Source organism: Hylobates moloch, unplaced genomic scaffold (genome assembly GCF_009828535.3).
Source record: "Hylobates moloch isolate HMO894 unplaced genomic scaffold, HMol_V3 SCAFFOLD_3, whole genome shotgun sequence".
In the NCBI taxonomy this organism is placed as follows: Eukaryota; Metazoa; Chordata; class Mammalia; order Primates; family Hylobatidae; genus Hylobates; species Hylobates moloch.
The window spans coordinates 30,790,729-30,815,729 of NW_026652278.1; the positions used below are offsets into that span (position 1 = coordinate 30,790,729).

The following is a 25,001-nucleotide window of genomic DNA, read 5'->3' on the forward strand; positions in this document are numbered from 1 at the left end:
TTTAAAAAAAAAAAGAGAAAAAAAAAGAAAAAGAATCCTGACTGGATCCAGGATTCATACTGTCCCTTGTCAGGGACACTCATATAAAGGGTACTACTGAGTGGCCATCTAGCAGTCTGCCAAATTCTGTCCACAGCACTGGTGGATGAGGATGGAGGGGAACTTTAAAAAAAAGTTTCACATGTAAGATATAAAATACCTCCCAGACCAACGTTAACCTCAGCCCAAAATGTACTTGGGGCCACTATGCAGATGACGAAATCTGTAAGGCATCTGCTATATGTGGCCTTCAACATTTCTTCATTCTAAACAATAACACAGTCACTTACTGGACGCTGTCTTTGTGCCAAGCATTATGTTGGGTTCAAGGGATACAAAGATGAATAAGACATTGTCCTTATCCCCAAGAAGCTCAGAGTTAAGAAGGAAAAAAAGCCCTGCTCAGCAAATAAACTAAAGCCACAGTATTTGCGGCGACTCAGGCTGGCCCTGCCCACAGTGCACATCCGGAGGACGGCTGCCAGTGGAAACTGAAGTCACATGGTCGGCTCCTCCTCTCTGGGCCATGCTTTACTACACTGTCTACTTGGCCAAGGGTATACACCAGGCACTCCAGTGACTGTCTACAGGGCTAGAGGCTGGGCAGAAACAGGACTGGCACCTGAAGTCACAGGGAGAGGACAAGAGAAAGCACAGGGCTGAAAACCAGTTCCCCGGCTTAGTGCATGTTTCCACCATAAATCTTTAGGTGTTTCTTGGTCTTAAAAGCTTTACATTCTGATATGAGAGTTTAGAAAGAAGGAAACGTGAAATTTATAAACCCTGACAATGAGGCCCTCACAACACTGCACGCAGAGTTCTTTCTATGTGCTCCTTCCCCCCCCGCCCCACCACCACCCTCCCATGCCCACCATAAGCAAAATGAGACACTGGCTATCAAGTTGGATTTCTCATACCATCTACTTAATCCTGTACTAAAAGTGAAAAACAGAATGATTTCTACTGGCCATGTATGCCATTCACACCATCGTAGTTGAAAAACCATTAAGTTGAACCATCGCAAGTTGTAGACCATCTAAATATCTTGTCCCCTGTACTTCTTCCTCCTTCCATTTTCACCATCCCATGCCTACCACAAGCAAAATGAGACACTGGCTATCTAGTCAACTTCTCCTCTGAAGCCTGGTGCATGTGGAAAACACAGATCTATGCTTGCTACTTTGGCCAGAACACACACTCTTTGACTTCAGAGCAAAACATGCCTTTCATAAAAACATCAGAAAGTTTCTCCCAAGTTTACCAGGCCCTGCGAATGCCATTCTTCCGGCACTGGCTTGAAAGAACACAGTTCAAAGTGTCCACATAGTTTCTAAAAGAGGCAGTGGTGCCTACACTTGGCACAAGAAAGAATCCAATGACACTTCTGTCTCAGGAAAATTCACCAGAGGCGGCCCAGGCTCGGAACACATGGCTGTCAACTGGTCCTAAGTGAGACATAGAGTGGAATGCATTTGAAATCTAAACAAGTGGCATCCTCATGACCTACTGCTGTCAGTCAGCTTTTCTCTCAGATCTTCTGTGTACCGAGGCAGGGAGCCTGGAATAAACAAGACCTCACTCTGCTTCACCATTCTGCCTCCGCTTTCCCAGGGAGAGCAGAACAGTGGAAGCATCATTTAATCCAATGTTCCTCAAACACTTCTTAACACAGTACATAAGTTTCTCGGCTTACGATGGGGTTATGCTCTGGTAAACCCATCATAAACTGAAAATATCGTCAGTCAAAAATGCATTTAACACAGTTAACCTACTGAACAGCATAGCTTAGCCTACCTTACCTTAAACATGCTCAGAACTTACATCAGCCTATGGTTTGGGAAAATCCTCTAACACAAATTATTTTACAATAGAGTATTGAATATCTCATGTCATCTACTTAATACTGTATTAAAAGTGAAAAACAAATGATTTCTACTGGCCACATATATCAATTGCACCACCATAAAGTTGAAAAACCATTACGTTGAACCATCACAAGTTGTGGCCATCTATATATCCAGTTCCCTGTGGTCCTTCTCCCTCCTCCAAATACAGAGTCCCTGAGCTGCCTGGGATAGTCTTGGTTATGGGAACTGTCATTTTCTGCTGCAGGGGTACGAAAGAAGGTGGACCTCTAGCAAGGAAGAGGTGAAGGAGGATTCAGGAGATAGTGAGATATGAGTGCCAAAGTGAGTTCCTTCAGAAAGACCTGCTGGTGTCAGTCAATAGTGGTGTGGAAAACCCAGGAGCCTTGGGTTTGGTCCCAGCTCTCCCCGCCCCCCCTACTTTTTTCTTTTTCACTCAAGAGTCTGTCGCCCAGACTGGAGTAGAGCGGCCTGATCACGGCTCACTGCAGCCTCGACCTCCAGGCTCAACTGATCCTCCTGCCTCAGCCTTCTGAGTAGCTGGGACTACAGGTGCATGCCACCACACCTGGCTAATTTTTATAGACCCCAGCTCTATCACTACACAGAAATGAACTTTAGGCAAGTTACTCAATGGCCCTAGGTCTGGTTAAGATCACCCGTAATGTCTCCTTAAATTTTATTTTGTGGGGGTGGGGAGGATGGAGTCTCACTCTGTTGCCCAAGCTGGTATGCAGTGGCGTGATTTGGACTTACTGCAACCTCCGCCTCCCGGGTTCAAATGATTCTCCTGCCTCAGTCTCCCGAGTAGTTGGGGTCACAGGCGTGAGCCACCACGCCCAGCCGTCTCCTTCAACTTTAAGGTTTTATTATCCTCCCCAACCCCTTTCCACCCTGACATAGCAGCCTCAAGCCAATGCAAGATATCATGAAATCTATGTCTCCTCTCATGCAAATCCACAGCAAAGAACAGTGGTGTGGAAATGCTGCCTGGTGCTCTTCCACCCCTCCTTATATGAGGAGCCTAATTGTTGCATACCTGGGACTCGAACACCTCCCGGCGGCTCAAGATCTACACAAAGCCTAAGTAGTCAAGAGTTCGCTGGGGCCAGGTGTGGTGGGTCACACCTATAATTTCAGCACTTTGGGAGGCCAAGGTGGGCAGATTACTGGAGCTCAGGAGTTTGAGACCAGCCTGGACAACATGGCTAAACCCCGTCTCAACCAAAAAAAATAATAAAATTAGCTAGGTGTGATGTTGCACACCTGTAGTCCCAGCTACTTGGGAGGCTGAGGTGGGAGGACTGCTTCTTGAGCCCAGAAGGTTGAGGCTGCAGCAAGCCATGATTGCACCACTGCACGCTAGCCTGGGTGACAGAGCCAGACCCTGTCTCAAAAAAAAAAAAAAAAAGAGTGAGCTGGATCTGGGTTCAAAGCCCAGCTTTTACAGTAGGGCTATTAACTGTGTGACCTTGGGCTAATTAAATTCTCTGAGCTCCTACTATCAACATTATTCTGTGAACCACTATTGCTGGGCGAGAAAGACCATCCAAAAATCACTTTGCCTTCCCTCAGAATTGTTTCAGAACAGCCAAGTTCTCTGTGGCAATGTGGGCTGCTCCAGACACGTGAAGAAGAAAAGAAAAAGGAACTGGAAAGAATGCAATGGAAAGGTCAAATATGAAAAATTCTCAGCACCCTTTATGATTATCCTATGCTTTTACTATTTATGTATTTACTGGAGACAAGGTCTTGCTCTGTTGTCCAGGCTGGAGTGCAGTGGCACGACTGTAGCTCACTGCAGCCTCAAACTCCTGGGCTCACGTGATTCTCCTGCCTCAGCCTCCCGAGTAGCTAGGACTTACAGGCATGTGCCACCATATCTGGCTTTCTTATTTTTACTTTTTTGGTAGAGGCAGGGTCTCACTATGTTGCTCAGGCAGATCTCAAACTCCTGGCCTTAAGCAATCATCCCATCTTGGCCTCCCAAAGTGCTGGGATTACAGGCATGAGCCACCACACCTAGCTTATGCTTTTCTTCCGAGCATCTTCAAAGCACACTACACATTATTATATTGTTTAGGCCATCCTCACGGAACTTACAGTCTAATGAAAGATGGTAAAATAATTAGGCAGATAAAACTGCGACTACAATAAATGTTAGGAAGGAAAAGTAGAGATTAGGTGGCAGTGAGTAAAAGATAACACCCAGGAACTGGTCAAGAAGGTCCAGAACAGCTTCTGGGAGGAAGGTAAGCTTGAACTGAGATTGACAGTACGGTTAGAAAGTCAGTAACTAGGGGGCGAGGTGACTCACGTCTGTAATTCCAGCAATTTAGGAAGCCAAGGCGGGCGGATCACCTGAGGTCAGGAGTTTGAGACCAGCCTGACCAACATGGAGAAACCCCCTCTCTACTAAAGGTACAAAAATTAGCCAGGTGTGGTGGCACATGCCTGTAATCCCAGCTACTTGGGAGCCTGAGGCAGGAGAATCGCTTGAACCCGGGAGGCGGAGGTTGTGGTGAGCTGAGATCGCACCATTGCACTCCAGCCTGGGCAACGAGAGCGAAACTCTGTCTCAAAAAAAAAAGAAAAAGAAAGTAACTAGGAAGAGGACAGGGAAGAACATCGCAGGCAGAGAAAATGCTATAAGCAAAGCCCTTTGGCTAGAAGGAGATGGTAGAAGAAGTAGATAGGGAAGTTAGGTAGGTGGAGACCACTCTGTACAGGGAGGTGACAAGATCATACTTGCATTTTAAAGATATCATCTTCCTGGCAATGTTTTCATTTGCACAAAACTCCATGGCTAAAACAAAACCCCAGAAAGCTAGAAATGTACAACTTGTCAAAAAGGAACTTTCGTGCATAATGAATGCGCTTACGCCGAGGCCTTTCACCTCAGGAATGACCGTGGTAGTGGCTACTTGGAGCCCCATCTATTACAGGTATGTGCCTTCAGCCCCGGTGCCACAGTGACCAGCTCTGAGAGACAAGGCACACATGGTTACCAAACAGAAAACAAAGGCACAAAGAAGAGACAAGCAAGACCAACAGCAAACTGGAAAGAACATTTTTACACTGGAAAGGATAAACAGTATGCCTTTTGCACATATGCAAAAAATTATCTCCTCTCTTTGGTAGCAGTATAAACTGTGGGACTAAAAACATTTTCCTCAACAGTTTCCACATCTTAAAGTCGCTATTCTTAGCTGAGCCACTGTAAAGGTCAATTTAATCAGCGTAAAAACTTTCTAAGTGCCAGCATAAAAAGACACACTGGGCAGTAATGTTTCCCCAGGCATGGTTTTAATCTGCCAATTTATGGGTCTGGAAAACTCTGCTAGCAACTGGCTAATGGCAACAGCGTCATGTCCTTAGGAAAACAATTTAAAGTTTAAGAGTGAAAAATAAGAATTGAAGTCCTTCCTGGGATGCTAAAGCACAGGACACCAAATATCTTGGCTGCTGGATATGAATTAATTTGGAGCATCACCTCTGGCTTTCCCTGCAGGAAGAACTAAATCTTTTTTTGTTTGTTTGTTTAAATAGAGACAGGGTCTCCTCATGTTGCCCAGGCTGGTCTTGAACTCCTGGGCACAAGGGATCCTCCCACCTCAGCCTCTCAAAGTGCTGGGATTACAGGTATGAGCCACCGTGCCTGGCCAAGAACTAATTCCTAATGGAAATGTTCAGTTCTCCAAATCATTTAACACGTATGTATTGACCCCCTTCCCCCAACCATGTGCCAGGCACTATGCGGGATGCTACAGCTATAGCAATGAGCAAGAGATTCGGGGGGTGGGAGGGGAGAGCTTCCGCTTCTGGCAATATAGCTGGGTAGGTAACTAAAAATTATTCTGCTATAAAACCCTGGCTATACAACAATCACTTTTAATTACAAAGCTGAACTTGCAAGAAAGCAAGGAGGATCACCTGGGACCAAAAACGATAGAGGGAACTAGAAACCACAGTAGTAAATGAGATCAGGCCTTTCCAGTTGACCTAAAAAGTGGGGTAGTTTGTTGATCTTGGGCCCACCTGAAACAGGGAACTGGAACTGAGAACGAATACAAAGCTGGGGCCTTCAGAGGGGGAGAACAGATTAGAAAAAACATTAGCCCACTGGCACATAGTGACAAAAACTCTGAAGTGGGAGAAAAACAGTATCTCCTCTAATAATGTGTGATCACAGATTATTTCAGATTTGAACTGTACTACTACATGGTCTGAGGATCCCCAAGCCAAAAATTTAACATAAAAAGTAGTCCCAGGCTGGCAATAAACCTGCAACATCTGGCGGAAATACAAAACTCTGAAGAGATCTACCCTCAGCCACGGCACAAAGGATTCCTACATATAATGTTCTGTTGGCCGGGCACGGTGGCTCACACCTGTAATCCCAGCACTTTGGGAGGCCAAGGTGGGTGGATCACGAGGTCAGGAGTTCGAGACCAGCCTGGCCAAAATAGTGAAACCCCGTCTCTAATAAAAATACAAAAAAATTAGCTGGGCGTGGTGGCTGGCACCTGTAATCCCAGCTACTCCAGACGCTGAGGCAGGAGAATTGTTTGAACCTGGGAGGCGGAGGTTGCAGTGAGCCGAGATCGCACCATTGTACTCCAGCCTGGGTGACAGTGACAGACTGTCTCAAAAGTAAAAATAAATAAAGATCTATTGAAGATAAGCTCACAATCCAAAATATAAAAATGTATGCAAAACTAATCCATTACAAACAAGATGACAAATTCAACAAATAGCAGGATAAGACCCCCTGAAAAAAACTCCCTATAAGATACAAGCATATTTCAAATGATTAAAGCCAAAAAGAAAGAATTAAAAACACAAGAAAAGAACATTACCAAACAAGAAATAGTAACAGGCAGATAAAACTTGTAGAAAAATAGTTATTGAAATAAAAAACTCAACAGATGGGTCACACAGAGAGAAGACCAAGTTAAAGAGGAAATTGATGAACTAGAGAACAGATCTGAGAAAATTGCCATCAAAGTGCTTCTACAAGAGAAAACATGGAAATGAAAAATGAGAAAGAAGCTTCAAAAGAAAAGAATGGAGGAGAGGAAATATTTAAAGGGATAACTAAAAATTTTCTATATAAGACTGATTAAAGATAAAAAATTTCAGCCGGGCGCGGTGGCTCATGCCTGTAATCCCAGCGCCTTGGGAGGCCAAGGCGGGCGGATCATGAGGTCAGGGGATCGAGACCATCCTGGCTAACACTGTGAAACCCCATCTCTACTAAAAATACAATTAGCTGGGTGTAGTGGCATGCACCTGTAGTCCCAGCTACTCGGGAGGCTGAGGCAGGAAAATCGCTTGAACCTGGGAGGCGGAGGTTGCAGTGAGCCGAGATCATGCCACTGCACTCCAGCCTGGGCGACAGAGTGAGACTCTGTCAAAAATAAAAAATAAAAAGATACAAAATTTCCAGATAATAAGAAGCCCACACCTAGGTACACTGTATGAAACTGCAGAATGACAAAGGCAAAAAGATTTTTAAATATGTTCCAGTTGGGAAGACTGACAATTAACATGCAAAATAAGAATTTCACTAGCAGTAATAAGCTCCATGAGGATAATAAAACACGATAATGAGACAAAGAGTTTTAGATAAGGGTGGTCAGGAAAGGCCACTCTGAGTAGGTGACATCTGAGTCAAGCCCTGACTGCTGAAAAAGAGCCAGCTTAACCAGACCTGTGAGAACAGTGTAAAGAGCCAGCTTAACCAGACCTGTGAGAACAGTGTAAAGAGCCAGCTTAACCAGACCTGTGAGAACAGTGTTCCAGGAAGAGGAAATATCAAATCCATGCAAAAACACCAGGGCAGAAACAAGCTTGGTGTGCTCAAGGAAGAGAAAGAAGACTAGTGTAGCTGAGTACGGTGATCTCAGGGAAAGCAGTGTGAAAGGGGAGCTAAGAATTCAGCCGAGGTCAGACCTCATAGGCTTTGTCTAACAATTAAAATAATCTCCAGGCTGGGCGCAGTGGCTCATGCCTGTAATCCCAGCACTTTGGGAGGCTGAGGCAGGCGGATCACCTGAGGTTAGGAATTCAAGACCAGCCTGGCCAACACGGCGAAAACCCATCACTATTAAAAATATTTTAAAAATTAGCCAGGAGTGGTGGTGCGCACCTATAGTCCCAGCTACTCAGGAGGCTGAGGCACAAGAATCACTTGAACCCAGGCGGTGGAGGTTGCAGTAAACCGAGATTGTGCCACTGCACTCCAGCCTGAGCAACAGAGCAAGACTCCGTCTTAGTAAAAAATAAATAATAAAATAAAATAATCTCCAAAGTACCACAGTTTGTAAATTCGTTGTTGGCTTTGGCTAGTTCCCTCCCTTAGGTTATGGTGGAGACTTGAATAAATATAAAAATATTTTTGCAACTCTCATATTTATTCTTTACCTTGAGACTTTATTTCCTCCCCGCCAGCCAGGTTGTGGCTGCTCTTGCAGGGTAAGCAACAAAACAAACTTTCCTTCCATTCTTGAACCAGGAATGGCTTTCTAGAAAGGAGACCAAAGTCTAGCACTGCACATCTACTAAGAAAAAGTTCTAAATGATTTTGGTAATGCTCTGTAGCTAAAGGATAACACAGTTTTCATAAAGCAGACATTTGAAATGGCTAAATAAGACAGCAAACAACTTTAACTTAGAATCAGCTATTTTTGTTCTTTCCTATAGAATCTTCAAGTTCTGAAAATGTAGCACTTTCAGGCCCAGGTCCTTAGAAACATATTTGTAGGTGGTAAGGAGGAAAAGCTTCATGTATTCACCTATATTTTTACAATTAGAAAGTTAAGATCAGCCAGGCGCGGTGGCTCACGCCTGTAATCCCAGCACTTTGGGAGGCCGAAACAGGTGGATCACGAGATCAGGAGATGGGGACCATCCTGGCTAACACTGTGAAACCCCGTCTCTACTAAAAAATGCAAAAAAAAAATAGCCGGGTGCGGTAGCTACTTGGGAGGCTGAGGCAGGAGAATGGCATGAACCCAGGAGGCAAAGGTTGCAGTGAGCTGAGATCACGCCACTGCACTCCAGCCTGGGCAACAGAGCGAGACTGTCTCCAAAAAAAAAAAAAGAAAGAAAGAAAGTTAAGATCACGTACTCCCTAATAGTATTTTTTTTTTTTCTTTTTCTTTTTTCTGAGACAGGGTCTCACTCTGTCACCCAGGCTAGAATATAGTGGCACGATCTCGGCTCACTGCAACCTCCACCTCCCAGGTTCCAGCGATTCTCCTGCCTCAGCCTCCTGAGTAGCTGGGATGTCAGGCGTGCACCACCACGCCCAGCTAATTTTTTGTATTATTAATAGAGACGGGGTTTCACCATATTGGCCAGGCTGGTCTCGCACTCCTGACCTCAGGTGATCCGCCCACCTCGGCCTCCCAAAGTGCTGGGATTACAGGCGTGAGCCACCGTGCCTGGCCACTATTGTTTTTTTAGACTGTTCAAAGAGCTGAGGGAAATAAACAGAACTGTTCAAGGGCACATATTTTCAAATTGGGCAGAAGGAGAGTACAGAAGGGCTGAGGATGAAGAAAGTAAGCTCAAGAAGGGGGATGATGCAGCAGGAGTCCTGGCCTATTGCTTCCTATGTGTTAGTCTAGTCTCCCTCTCTTTTTTTTTTTCCCCCTCTTGAGACAGGGTTTCACTCTGTCACCAAGGCTAGAGTGTAGTGGCACGATCATAGCTCACTGCAGCCTCAACTTCCCAGGCTCAAGCAATCCTCCCACCTCAGCCTCCCAAGTAGCTAGGCATACGCCACCACACCCAGCTAATTTTTTTACTGTTTGTAGAGACAGGATCTCACTACATTGCTCAGGGTGGTCTCAAACTCTGGGCTCAAGCAATTCTCCTGCCTCAGCCTCCAACAGTGCTGGGATTTCAGGCGGGAGCCACTGTGCCCAGCCTAATCTCCCTTTCTTTGATGGTAGGGTTGTCATGTACTACTTTTGTATCCTTTCTAGTATATACCACACATGACAATTATTCCATAAGCTTTGGCTAAAAGAGCTCAATTCCATCCTTCCCCATAAAGGGCAAGCCATTGCTAAGAAGTTTCTTGCATGCAATGGGACACTAGGAATGGATTTTTATGCTGTTTGGCTGAATTCAGTAGTTTTCCAAAAGAACAAATAGCCCAGGCTACATGGGTAGGTTCCCCTAACCAAGCCAGTAAATCTTCTGATAAGGTTCAGCCTCATCCCTCAGATCTGACAGAGTGGTTTACTCCTTAAGGGCTCTGGACTCCAGCTCCCTGGGCTCAAGAGGACCCAGTCCCCCATCCTTTAGCTATAGAGTACCCTAAAGAGTAAAGCCAAAGACTGGAGCTTGTGACCAATGTGAGAAAAGCCTAGGATCAAAAGAGATGGCTGCTGCTTCAAGATGAGCCCACAGTGTCACGGTCCCTTCCCAGGGGTAGCAGTGGGGACAAGAGGGGTGGGTCCACTGACTTCAACCCACAGGGCATCCTGGAACAATTTGGTCTGGCCCCTCCCAAAGACTAACACTAGTCAAGAATCTGAGGAAGGGCAACACAGTGAATCAGGACAATAAGGGCATCTTATAAATAAGTGAATTTGCCCGCACATAACAATGAACATGCTTAGACAACAAATGCAACAAAATAGGGATGTGTTTCCCAAAAGTGTGGTCCATGGGCCCCAAATCATCTGAAGTATTTGTCAAGAATGTAGATAGACCGAGACCCTCTGGGGGCAGGGACTGAAAATCCGCCTTTTAAAACACGCTCCCCTGGTTATGTTTATGTACATTTAAGCTTGAGAACCACTACTCTGGATCTAAAAAGAACATACAATAAACAGTTCCTGCTCTCTAAACATGAAATAGACTCATATTAGTTTTCTAGAATCCCAAAAGTGTCCCAACACAGTTACCCACAAGAGTACCTACATAGAATCAAGGCACATTATTTATACTCTCTATGCCTCATTCCATTAAAACATATAATAGATCATATACATAAATTTTAAAAAGTGACACGTTAGCTAAGCTCCCATCCACACCAGTACTGTTACTGCCAAAGCTGCACTGCAACTACATCCTCATTAAACAGCCCCCAAACAGAGAAGCCAGCAAAAAAATTAAAATCCATTTCCTGTGTTGCTATTAGGAACCTGAATAACAAATTCAGAAAAAGCTACTTGACCCTGGTAGGAAAATCCCAGAGCAAAAATCAGAAGTTGCAACATATCCCATGGTTTTATTAAAGTCTACTTGTCAATGTCCCAGGGGCATGCAGGCTTGTGGGGTCTGGCAGGCTACAGAGGCACAGGACCCTGGTTCATGGACCACTCTTTCACCCCTGGACACTCAGAAGGAAAAGCAGTCCCCAGGAATTCCTCATCACTGGCCTCTTCTGCTACAGAGTAAGTCTATTGAGAAGCATGGCTTCTTTAGCAAGGGCTGGTGCAGAGAGCTGAGGGCTGAAATAGCAGGTAGCATGCAGCGGAGCAGGTGAGTAGCAGGTGGCACTCAGGCAGAGCAGGGGGACAGTTTAGCCTACTGTCATCCACTCACAGTTGGTGCCATGAAGTAGGTTCTTTTCTTCCCACAGTTGTATCACTGCCTCTCCCCGCTTAAAAGTGGGGATTGCACTAGTGACCCTTAAGCCCCAGTGGACCCACTAATGAGTTCTATGCCTACATGGCACCATTGTTTTTCAACTTGTAAAAAGTGGGCTGAGGCTGGGCACGGTGGCTCACGCCTGTAATCCCAGCACTTTGGGAGGCCGAGCTGGGTGGATCACGAGGTCAGGAGTTCGAGACCATCCTGGCTAACGCGGTGAAACCCCGTCTCTATTAAAAATAGAAAAAATTAGCCGGGCGTGGCGGCAGGCGCCTGTAGTCCCAGCAACTCAGGAGGCTGAGGCAGGAGAATGGTGTGAACCTGGGAGGTGAAGCTTGCAGTGAGCCGAAATCGCACTACTGCACTCCAGCCTGGGTGGACAACAAGATGGAAACTCTGTCTCCAAAAAAAAAAAAAGTGGGCTGGGGCCTGGTGCAGTGGCTCACGCCTGTAATCCCAGCACTTTGGGAGGCCGTGGTGGGCAGATTACCTGAGGTCAGGAGTTCAAGATCGGCCTGGCCACCATGGTGAAACCCCGTCTCTACAAAAATACAAAATTTAGCCAGGCATGATGGCGGGTGCCTGTAATCCCAGCTACTTGGGAGGCTGAGGCAGAAGAATCACTTGAACCTGGAGGCGGAGGCTGCAGTGACCTGAGATCATGCCATTGCACTCCAGCCTAGGCAACAGAGCAAGACTCTGTCCTCGCCCTAAAAAAAAAAAATTGGGCTGGGTGCAGTGGGTCAGGCCTATAATCCCAGCACTTTGGGAGGCTGAAGTGGGAAGACTGCTTGAGCCCAGGAGTTTGAGACCAGCCTGGGCAAAAAAGCGTGACCTCATCTCTATTAAAAATTTTAAAAATTCGCCGGGCGCAGTGGCTCACGCCTGTAATCCCAGCACTTTGGGAGGCCAAGGCGGGCAGATCATGAGGTCAGGAGATCGAGACCATCCTGGCTAACATGGTGAAACCTGTCTCTACTAAAAATACAAAAAATTAGCCGGGCATGGTGGCGGGTGCCTGTAGTCCCAGCTACTCGGGAGGCTGAGGCAAGAGAATGGCGTGAACCCAGGAGGCGGAGCCTGCAGTGAGCCTAGATCATGCCACTGCACTCCAGCCTGGGTGACAAAGCGAGACTCTGTCTCAAAAAAAACAAAAAAAAAATTTTTTTTTTAATTAGCCAGGCATGATGGCAGACACCTGTAGTCTCAGCTACTTGGGAGGTTGAGGCAGGAGGATCACTTGAGCCCAGGAATTCAAGGTTGCAGTGAGCTGTTAACTGCACTCCAGCCTAGGCAACAAAGTGAGACCATGTCTCAAAAAAAAAAAAAAAAAAAAAAAAAACGTGGAACTGACAGTCAACATTTTAAAATGAGAGAAATTCATACAAAAATCTAGATTTCCAGTTTCTCTAGACAAATAAGGACCACATTCACAAAGGGCTGTTAAGAGGCTGGGCAGAGACGTATATGGGCTCCAGCTTCTCCAATCTACACAGTCTCATCCCCCGTCCCATCCCTACTGCCCAATAATCCCATTTGCTTGACTCAGTCATGTCACTGGCTGGCCCCTGCGGGCACCTGACTGTCACTTCCTGCTCTAAAGTTTAGTAGTAACCTTGAAGTTAAGGCAGGCTAAAGACACCTAAATACAAGCAGCAGACATCTGAATTCTCTACACTATGGCTCAAGCAGCATCTTAAACACATGTCAAATAGGAACCTGGATAAAGAAGAGGGGCCCTTCTCCATTGCATGATGGGAACATCTGCGGATAATCTAGAAAAATCTCCTACCACAACAGCATGGGGACGACAACCAGTTCTGCCCAGTGACTGTTGTGTATCAACCACTGACCTAGGTGTTTTTGCCTACATTACCTTTTTACAGGAAACAGGTTCAGAGTGATCATACAGCTGGGAAAAATTTCCAGGACCTAAAACCCAAAATTTAGTGGAAAGAATTTAAGGCTTAGGGTTACCCTAAACTTTCATGCTAGATGCTGACAGGCACAAAAATGACAGATAAGATACGAAATTTGCCTTGGAGGGTACTTTGTATTAACTAAGCTGTTAGGTTTAAAAAACCTAACAAACTTTTTTGTTTAAGTTTGTTTCAATTCTTTTTTTTTTTTTTCTGAGACAGAGTCTCGCTCTATCGCCCAGGCTGGACTGCAGTGGCGCGATCTCGGCTCACTGCAAGCTCCGCCTCCCGGGTTCACGCCATTCTCCTGCCTCAGCCTCCCAAGTAGCTGGGACTACAGGCGCCCGCCACTGTGCCTGGCTAATTTTTTTGTATTTTTAGTAGAGACGGGGTTTCACCGTGTTAGCCAAGATGGTCTCGATCTCCTGACCTCGTGATCCGCCCACCTCGGCCTCCCAAAGTGCTGGGATTATAGGCGTGAGCCACCGCGCCCGGCCAAGTTTGTTTCAATTCTTGCTGCTGCAAAGCTTCCTGAAATATTCAAGTTCATCTTGTTCCTTCCTAAGTACAACCTAATCAATAGAATGTGTTCTTTATTTAATAATCCATAATGTGGCAAAGCCTCGGGGTAATCATTTCAAGCAGGGAAGATGCACAAACATGTAAATACGTGTATATAATTAATATACACAGTATACCTTTACATAGAGCTCTCAAACTTTTTTTTTTTTTTTTTTTTTTTTGAGACAGTCTCACTCTGACTCCCAGGCTGGAGTGCAGTGGTGTGATCTCGGCTCACTGCAACCTCCAACTCCTGGGTTCAAGCAATTATCATGCCTCAGCCTCCTGAGTAGCTGAGACTACAGGCGCATGCCACCATGCCCAGCTAATTTTTGTGTTTTTGGTAGAGGCAGGGTTTCGCCATGTTGGCCAGGCTGATCTCGAACTCTTGACCTCAGGTGATCTACCCACCTCGGCCTCCCAAAGTGCTGGGATTACAGGTGTAAGCCACTGCACCCTGCCCTCTTGAGCTCTTCAAATCTCTTTTAAAAGTCAGCCTCTCATTTGAGCCTGCCAGCCAGCTGCCTGCAAGACACTCTGCAGTGAGACCCTTTTTAATGTGACCCTTTGTCCAAGGTAGAAGTAAACAGTTCCCCTGAACAGCTTAGAGAACTGTAAGCGGGCCAGGTTTGGTTGCTCACGCCTGTAATCCTAGCACTTTCGGAGGCCGAGGCAGGCAGATCACAAGGTCAGGAGTTCGAGACTAGCCTGACCAACATGGTGAAACCCCGTCTCTACTAAAATACAAAAATTAGCCAGGAGTGGTGGTGGGCGCCTGTAATCCCAGTTACTCAAGAGGCTGAAGCAGAAGAATCGCTTGAACCTGGGAGGCGGAGGTTACAGTGAGCCGAGATAGCGCCACTGCACTACAGCTTGGGCAACACAGCAAGACCCCATCTCAAAAAAATAAAAAAGAACTGCATGGGGCTGGGTGCAGTGGCTCACGCCTGTAATCCCAGCACTTTGGGAGGTGAGGTAGGAGGACTACTTGAGCCCAGGAGTTGCCGGACCCGCCTAGGCAACATGGCAAGATTGTCTCTTCAAAATGTAAGAAATTAGCTGGGTATGGTGCCATGCACCTAAGGGCCTAGCTACTTGGGAGGCTGAGGTGGGATGATCGCTTGAGCCTGGGAAGTGGAGGCTGCAGTAAGTCATGATCATGCCACTGTGCTCCAACCTGGGTGACAGAGTTAGACTCTGTCTCAAAAGAAAAAAAAAAAGAACTGCAAGGGTCTCTGAAGAGGTGCTACTGCCCCCCTATCTTATAAAGAAATGACACGTAGACTGAGATTGAATATGGCAGAATTGGGACTGTCAAAACCCTGATCTTCTGATTTTGATTCCTTATCCTTTCTGTAACTGGGCTCTAGTTCAACAGTCTTTACTGTATCTTGAAAATAGCTCTTAGTCAAATAGAATACCCACTTCTTTGCCTCGAAAGAAGAAAGAGGTATAGTTTTCAAAAGGATCTGAAATATTAAAGGCACAAATTAATTTGTTGCTGATGTGCTTGAGAAGAGATTCGCCACAGTTTCATTTGAGAAAGGCATATGCCACATCTCATTCCTCATTTTAAGCATAATTCTAAATTTAACTCCCCCTTTTTTTTCCTCAGCAGTTCCATCCCACTGCAGCAGACCTGCTGGGAGCAAAGAAGATCATAATGGGACTTGCCTTGTGTGGTTGTCTGTCTTGGGACCAGCACCAGAGATGTATTGCCAGCAAAAAGTTAAACACTGCTCAAGGGAACTGTTTACTTCTGACTCTGACAAGGGGTCACATTAACAAGGGTCTCACTGCAAACAGGCACAGGATAAAAGAAGTCTTCAGAATCCAGAGGCTGTGTCTCCAAAAGACAGAAAAACTTTAAAGAAACAAGAACTTGGCAGGGTGTGGTGGCTCACGCCTGTAATCCCAGCACTTTGGGAGGCCGAGGTGGGCGGATCACGAGGTCAGGAGGTTGAGACGATCCTGGCTAACACAGTGAAACCCCGTCTCTACTAAAAATACAGAAAATTAGCCAGGTGTGGTGGCGGGCGCCTGTAGTCCCAGCTACTCGGGAGGCTGAGGCAGGAGAATGGCGTGAACCCGGGAGGCGGAGCTTACAGTGAGCCGAGATTGCGCCACTGCACTCCAGCCTGGGCAACAGAGCAAGACTCTGTTTAAAAAAAAAAAAAAAGAAAAAGAAAAAAAGAAACAAGAACTTTTGGAACTCTGAGAGTTTGGACTTTAAGATTACAATAGACTTCAGTGATTTAGAAAACGGGGGGGGGGGCGGTTAATATGTTACTAATGATAGATTACAATAAACCCAACCCACAGCAATAGGTACCTGGCTTGAAATATGGGCTGCTGGCCGGGCGCGGTGGCTCACGCTTGTAATCCCAGCACTTTGGGAGGCCGAGGTGGGCGGATCACGAGGTCAGGAGATCGAGACCACGGTGAAACCCCGTCTCTACTAAAAATACAAAAAATTAGCCGGGCGTGGTGGCGGGCGCCTGTAGTCCCAGCTACTCGGAGAGGCTGAGGCAGGAGAATGGCGTGAACCCAGGAGGCGGAGCTTGCAGTGAGCCGAATTGCGCCACTGCACTCCAGCCTGGGGGACAAAGCGAGACACCGTCTCAAAAAAAAAAAAAAAAAAAAAAAAAAGAAATATGGGCTGCTACTAAAATAAGTATGCCTAATTGTTCTTTAAGTTGTATGTATAAAGTCATTTGGGTACCACTGAGATCCTGTCCTCCTGGGGGGTGGTAATCCAGGTTATTTGAGTAAGAGATGAAACGTCAGTTCCATCCGACTTTTCAGATGGACTTGGTCATATCCATATTTCAGATGGGCTTGGTCATATCTACTGGCCCACAAAAAATGACTCTGTACCTGTCATTGATAAGACAGAGTACTTGGTGATTAAGGGGACAACCAATGTCAAAATTCTAAATTTCTGGGCAGATAATGAACACACATTGCTTAGAAGGCAGCAGGAAAGGTCTACCTATTTCCCCTTTATTAAAACAATATGGTATTTCTTCCCTCAGTCCTGTGACTCCTGCTTCCCAAGCAGAGTGGACTACTATGAATCTGTGGTTTCTACCCCAAGGTTTCTCCACCTTAGCCCTACTGACATTTGGAGTCAGGTAATTATTTGTCGTACGGGACTGAACTGTACATTGTAGGATGTTTAGCAACATCCCTGGCCTCTATTAACTAGATATGCCAGTAGCAACTTCCCACTCCCCTAGCTGTGACAGTTAACCATGTCCGGACACTGCCAAATGTCCCCTATGGGGGAAGGGCAAAACTGTCCCTAGTTTAGAGCCCGTTTTAGCCAAACTGCAGCACAATATTTTGTACAGAACCGTGTTTTAGCCAGTCTTGTTCTCCGAGTGCCTCACAGACTCCCCGCCACCACCCCGCTCTAAATTCCCCGTGGGCAGGACTGATGTCAGTCTCACAAGCATACCTACCCTGGCCAAAAACCCTTCACAAAGTCCTGAACCTGGTGACCGCTGAGTCAAGTAACCATAGGAGCTAGTCGTCCCTCGTGCCTCTTAGCTACATAGTACAAGCAGCAGCATGAAGGGGTCCTCCAAAGCCTAAGACAAGGCTGTGGGGTTGTGATTTTTGCATGACCAGTGCGAGAATGAACCGTGGCTCTCTGGCTGTGGCTCTCTCATCATGGTTTACAGTAACCCAGCACAGGCCAAGCCTGGCCCATGAATCTGGAACCTTACACAGAGACGCAGGAATGACTGTACGTTCTATTTGTGCTGGCGGTCTGCCCCAGCCTGTCCTAACCTCCCTACAGCACTCCAGAACCACACCCAGAGGGGTGGGAGATCACAGGTATTCACACCACTGCCTGCCTAGTGGGTAACCAGGGATTTCAAACCCTCGATGGGAACCACAAGATCAATTGGACAGTATTTGAAACCATATCAAGACCATGCGTCACAGCTGGGAGATCCTTAAGTCTTGTGTGTTAAGCAAGAAAACCAAACAATAATAAATACTCTGGCCTCCTTGATGCAATGCCCGAGGAAACCGAAGTCTTATGTGCAACACAGTCCCGGCAAACCCTGAGCCACTTTCAGGAAAAGAAGTCAGTGTGTCACACTCCAGCCATTCCCAAAGCCAAGTCTCCTTCCCTGCACTGCCCCTCCCCTCACAGGATTTTATCACCATTTCCAGAAACCAGCAATAGAAACCTCTTGTGAGGTCTGGGGTTCAAGTTCAGGTGAGCCCTGCCCAGAGAAACAATGGCTACAGAGGGGCACAGAAATGGCTCAGGCAGGTCCATTCTCAGGGCTCTTTCAACCCACTGTTGCTACAAATTAGCAAGAAATAAGAGTCAAGAAGCCCTAGGGAGGAAGAGGTAAGAAACTAGTATCTTACTAGTGCTAAGGAATTAGGGCAGAAGAAGGGATTTCAAAGCATGTTTTTAAATAGCCCCAACGTATTCTGTTTTCCTGGACTAAAATTTACCTCTTCAAGGAAAAGGGGTGGGAGGGGGCGGGTCAAACTCATGGGCTATCACTGGAGGAAGTGACTGTTTTCTTTGGCTCCATCCTAGATAATGTTTCAAAATCAGCAGCCACAGTCCTCTTTTCCACTAAGTTACTGTCCAGTACACTGCTTTCTCTTTGCTCTGATAACAGAGATGCAATGAAAAACAAGCCACGTTCCTCGAAAAAAAAAAAAAAAAAAGCAGCTTCTTTCAACAGAGATGGTTGGGGGTTCAAAAATTAACCTGAGGCCAGGCACAGTTGCTCACACCTGTAATCCCAGCACTTTGAGAGGCTGTGGCAGGTGCATCACCTGAGGTCAGGAGTTTCAGACCAATCTGGCCAACATAGTGAAACTCCATCTTTCCTAAAAATAGAAAAATTAGCTGGGCATGGTGGCAGGTACTACCAGCTACTTGGGAGGCTGAGGCACGAGAGTTCCTTGAACCCGGGAGGCGGAAGTTGCAGTAAGCCAAGATGGCGCCACTGCACTCCAGTCTGGGTGACAGAGCGAGAACGAGACTCTATCCCTCCCCCTAACCCCCCCCCCCAAAAAAAAATTAACCTGAAAGGGCTTGCGTAAGCACCACCTTTCTCACCTTTGGTGACAGTAGGATAATGAGGTGTTCTGTGGAGCTGTCACAAGACTTTCACAAATCAGTTTAGATAAGGATTCTGGCTTCAACTTTTGGTAGCACAAACAAGTATCACCTTGGTGTTTGCTGCTATACACAGCTAGTTCCCTTCCAAGCAAGATCTTGCTTAATTTGTCCTCAACCTGGTGGAAAGAGGTTGGGCCCGAGGGTAACAGCAACTGGTAGTCAACATTCGGTCCTCTGCCGTGCACAGAGCAGGCAGGGAGGAGGAGGGCTGCAGTGGACTGTGGATATGGGTACCAAGCCAGAGCAATGGGCAGGGGCAGACAGACACCAAGAAGACCTGCACTTCAGGCCCCTCCTGCCACACATTAGCCCTGGGTTCTGGAACAGAAAACTTCTCCCTGGGTTTCAGTTTCCTTACAGCAAAAAGGAGATAAGACCTCCTCCCTCATGGGTGGCTGCTGTGGTGAAATAATAAATACCCCAAGTCAATGCTGGTCAACATTCAGCAGTTGAGGGGTTAAATTGGAAGCCGGCAATTCCCCTCCTTCCCTCTCCGCAGTCATGGCTCCCACCCTGCAACTTTAGCTGTCTATCACACAGCCTTCTCAGTGTTCTTGTGAGACTCTAAAGCCACTTCCTATGCCCAGGGAGTAAGTACCATGCAACATTCTAGTTGCTTGTCACATTCGGCATCAGCCCAGGGACCAGCTCACCCTTTCAAAAATACAAACAGCCCCTTGGGCCAGGAGTTGCCCCCGTGCCTCTTTCCATGACAAATTCCAACCTGGAAAAGGGACCCTAAGAAGGTTTTGATGGGTATTATTCATTTCCAGTATCAGGGATCATCCCATCTCATTGGTGTGGACAACTTGGGGAACAATGGGTCTTTCCCACTGAGAAAGGCAATATTCCAAGGTGCAAGATGTAAAGTTAGTATCTTAATGGATCTAGCCTGCATTCCATCAACTAGAACTTACCACCCACTGGTCCTTCCACACACCTAGCACCTACAGTGCAACAACTGATACTACTGGATTGGACTGTGGGAAGGGCCACCTGCAGAAGGGTTGCCTCTTCACACCTCTGAACTGCGGCATTCTATTCTTTTCTAATGTCATTTGCTACCACCTGCAGAATGTCCTCATTACCTGTGCACTTATTCTACTTTCCCTACCTGACTGTAAACCCCTTGAGGGCAGGGATGGAGTTTATACCTCTTTGTATCCACAACATGCTCTGGGTAGAACAGGTGCACAGGACTTTTCAGATGCTGAGTGTTGCTCCTAAGAAACCTTCAGCATTACCCAATCAATACCTTCTGGATGAACATGAAATAGAATTCATTCAAATCATGACTAAGAACATTCTGTTGCAATACTGTTCTCTGAAAATTAGTAATCCCTTTGTTAGGTACACATAATGGAATTTCTCTTAACCAGAAAACGTATTTTCTGATCTTGTCAGATAATAAAGGGACAGCATGCCTACTTGTTTGTTATATCTAAAATTTGGTATACAGTGCTATACCCAAAAAGTTCAGCAGGTGACTATCTTCTTTTGAGCTCTGGCTCATCTAAGCACAAAAAGCATTTTTTTAGTCAACACTGTAGCTTCCGTGAGCTGTCTAACTGTCCCTTGCATGAAAGAACTAATACATCCTACAGTTTATCCGCCCTTTAAAGACACTGAAATCATGCCATGCTCATTATTAGAGAGAAGGGCCCTGAGGTGTTCCTCCTTCTTGGTATCCATAAAAGACACCCATACGTGGTGAACTAAGGTCCTTATCTTGCCCCAGGCAAATTCAATGCCAAGACTCAACAGATGAATGACAGTTTCCCTTGTCATCTGCAGGAGAAAACAAAAACAACTCTCCCAACCTGATCTGTCCGGAATGCTCTTTCCCCAACTCATGTGTCTGGTAAACTCTCCTACTCATCCTTCAAGAGTCAGATCAGATATCAGCTTCTCAGGAAAGCCTCTCCTAGCCTGATTCAGATACCTGCCCCCATGCTCTGCTCTCCCAGTCCCTAGACATTCCTCTGTTGTAGTCTCAGCATGCTGGCTTGTAATTATTTCCATGCCGCCCAGCTCTGGAAGACAGTCTCTCAAAGTGTGGCCGGAAACAACCTGGGTCAGAAACACCTGGGGAACTTCACAGAAATGCATATTCTGGGGCCCTGGCCCAGACATAAAGAATCTACATTGTTTTTGGCCGGGCCTGGTGGCTCACATCTATAATCCCAGCACTTTGGGAGGCCGAGGCGAGCAGACCACTTGAGGTCAGGAGTTTGAGACCAGCCTGGCCAGCCATGGTGAAACCCCATCTCTATTAAAAATACCCAAAAAATTAGCTGGGCACGGTGGCACATGCCTGTAGTCCCAGCTACCTGGGAGGCTGAGGCAGAAGAATGGCTTGAACCCGGGAGGTGGAGGTTGCAGTGAGCCAAGATCGCACCATTGCACTCCATCCTGGGTGACAAGAACGAGACTCAACAAGAATGATTTTTTTTTTTTTTTTTTGAAATGGAGTCTCGCTCTTGTCGCCCATGCTGGAGTGCAATGGTGGGGTCTCTCAGCTCATTGCAACCTTCGCCTCTCGGGTTTAAGCAATTCTCCTGCCTCAGCCTCTTGAAAAGCTGGGATTAAGGGGTAAGCAGCATTTTATCACCTACCCAGGCAGGCTAGAAAGAAACATGCCCCAAGGAGAACAATGCATTAATCATACTCTACTCTCAGACATTGAGCCACACAGTCTAGGTAGTGAGAAAAATCCAGGATTTGGGAAAGACTCAAGTTAAAAAACAGCAACAAAAATCTTCAATTACCCTTTCTCTAGACAATTGAGCAATGATGGGCAAACGGCTTAACTTCTCTAAGCCTCAGCATGCACCTTTGTACAAACAGAATAATCCTACCACATAAGACACAGGATTAAGGGGAAAAAATAATCATATGGATTAAGGGAAAAAAATAAATCAAAGTACATACATATGTATGATAAAGATGAATTTTATGTGTGTGTGTGTGCATTATGTGTCATTTTTTCTTAAACAGAATTATCACCAAGTAATCTTTAGAAGGCTGGCTTCTACATGGCTCCAATAAAGAACATAGTTACACTGTCTGACACAAAATACTAGAAATATACAAAATATGTAACCAAAACTACTCCAAGATTGTACAGGCAAGGTTTGACTCACAGAAGCCTAGGGCAGGAAGGGCCTTCAGAGGTCTTCTAAATTCTCCTTCCACCAGGCAACTGTTCAGACACAAGAGCTAAAGGTTCACCTGCTGTTGATCCTCTCAGATCCTCCCCACAACAACCATCCCAACCCTTCACTCTCCTTGAAGAGTTTAATGCTGCCCACCGCTTCATTCTCTCACTACATGTCCAAGTAACTGGACACAAGCCCTCTCCCTCTTGCCACCTCAGTATTTAAGATTAACAGTGTCTTGGTAGAGTAAGAGGTGGCCTCCCAGCTGTACGTCACTGCACAATGGCAGTCACTGACTACAGATGCAAGAGCTCACTCCCCTGGCTGTGGGCTCCTGCCCAGCACACCTGGCTCCTGTCAAGGTATCAGTCCCCTCGCTTCTCGTTTCCTGCACCCCTGCAGTGTTGCATCCTTTGGGAATGAGTAGATCAAAGTAAGAGTTAACGTCTACTCTCTACCAGCCAAGGTGCTAACGTTCACATACATTCTTTCGTGGAATCCCTGTGTGACCTCAGAGATGAGGTTCAGAACAGTTAAGGGCCTGCCCAAGACCCCAGGGAAGCTGGGATATGAACGCAGGTCTTTCCAGCTCCCAGCCCACTCTTTCCACTCTGTTAGGCAGTTTTCACCCTCCCAGCCTGCTGACACAGCATGAGACGCTTCATCCAGCTTCATCCTATTTCCAACACTGCTTGAAATCCTCTCCAGGGCTCACTCTGCCCACAGGTTAAAAGGACAGCCTTTCTGGCTAGGCGCCGTGGCTCACGCCTGTAATCCTAGCACTTCGGGAGGCCGAGGTGGCCGGATCACCTGAGGTCAGGAGTTCGAGACCAGTCAGGCCAACATGGCTAAACCCCGTCTCTACTAAAAATACAAAACTTAGCCGGGTATAAGTGGCACATGCCTGTAATCCCAGCTACTCAGGAGGCTGAGGCAGGAGAATCGCTTGAACCCAGGAGACAGAAGTTGCAGTGAGCTGAGATAACGCCACTACACTCCAGCCCGGGCAACAGAGTGAGACTCCATCTCAAAAAAAAAAAAAAAAAAAAGGACAGCCTTTCTTGTGGGGGCAGAAGGGATGTTCAGAGTGGTCACCTCTGCCCATCAGCTGTGTCAACGCAACACTCTGAAGATAACAAGAGCTGTAATGGAATGTTTGGGACTTTTCAGAGCAGCTTCCTTTGAACAGAACTGTAGGCAACTCAAGGGAGAGTTGCCCGCCTAGCACTTTTCTCAGAGTGAGGGCAACCAGTGGTCCCTAGCAGCTCCCCTCTAGGGCTTCTGCTGTGAGCTCATCTGTGGCTTTTCCTCACCCAGGAACAGGCAGCAGAGGGTGTGTGCTCCCTCCCCACCCCTTACAGCCAGCAGCTGCTGGTTACAGTTACACATTCCGCTAGACATGCCTCTCAAACGAAGAGGGGGTGGGGGTGTCCGACTCTCAGAAGCCTTGGAACAAATAGTTGGCAACAGCTGTGTTCTCAGCAGACAGCAGTTGGTGGCTTGCTACTGTTCTCTCATTCCACAGTTTTACCGGCTGGAATGAATGCAGTGCCCCCACTTCAAAGGGCGGCTCACCGAGCAATCAAGTCCCTGCCACAGGGGTCTTTTTGAAAAATTGGTCAGTAAGGCCAAAATGGGGTCAATTCCATACCCCTTCCCCTGAGGTGTCCGGGACGTCCCTCAGCTGCACAGCCCCAGGCATGTGCTTGAAAGGAAGAAAGCCTTTCCTTTAAAAGAAGAACGGAGCCCTCACCCCACCCCCAACACAGAGTCCCTTCAGAACCAGAGGACTGTGAGGAAATCTCCACTAACTAGCCAAATCAAAATGGAGAAGGAATAAAAGGGGTTTGGAGCAAGAATCGCACTCTGCCTCTCCCCTTCCCCAGCCCCATTCTTCAGCTGTTTCTCCGTGAAGTTTCCAAAGCAGCTTTACAGTGTCTGATGGAAAATCAGAACTGGACAACCCTAGAGAAACCTCGGGGACGTAGAGGGTTAAGAACACGGTGGCTTTGAAAGTAAGAAGCAACTAGCAAACAAGAAGGGAGACTGGAAAGTTCTGTGTGGGAACTGGCCTGGTCTAACCGAGAGGCATTTGCTAAAATAGTCCCTCCACCCAAAGCAGTAGTACAATAAACAAGCTCCCACCCCTTCTTCCCTTCCAAACCCGATCCGTGCGAAACAATTACCTGTCTAAGACCCAAAAGGAAAGGCATCCTGCAAGAGCATCATCCACACTAACGTTGGAACAAAGGGCTCTTAAAAGTTAAGGTCTTGGAATGAGCATTGCCCCTGGTGGGCCTGTGTGCGCGGTGGTCCTGGTTCACCGGCCTTCTTTAGCAAAGCAGACAAAGTAAACAGAGTCCTGGGACGGAGCAGGCACACTGTCTCCTGCTCTCTTCGCTACTCCCCCTGCCTGGCTCTGGCCCACCCCCACCTTCCCGTGACATATCTCAGACGCAGCAAAGCCGAAGCTGTCTGCCAAGGGGGAAATGACATCAGTTCAGGCGCAGCAGAAAAAACTTCAGACAGCTGCGCTGGAATACTGAGGAGGATGTGCTGCGGACCCCGATGCCCAGCCCTGGACCCACCTAGAGCCAGGGCCCACTGTGGGAGGATGGTGGGGGGCTGCAGATGGGAGCAGGCTGCTGCAACCCCTTGGCTCTAAGCAGGCTCGGGGGTA

At 46.8% G+C, this 25,001-nt stretch overlaps 1 protein-coding gene across 2 annotated transcripts in view; it reads right to left on the bottom strand.

Moving 5' to 3' along the window:
* The window catches only part of WBP1L (WW domain binding protein 1 like), a 97,222-nt gene that overhangs the window by 40,261 nt on the left and 31,960 nt on the right, over positions 1-25,001 (bottom strand). The window contains exon 1 of one of the 2 annotated variants that reach the window (XM_032179037.3): positions 24,508-24,720. The exons of the other annotated variant lie outside the window; for it this stretch is intronic. Coding sequence (XP_032034928.1) covers positions 24,508-24,534 — 27 coding nt within the window. The 5' untranslated portion in view covers positions 24,535-24,720. Of the gene's footprint in view, positions 1-24,507; positions 24,721-25,001 lie in introns of those variants that run through there. 2 annotated transcript variants of the gene reach the window in all.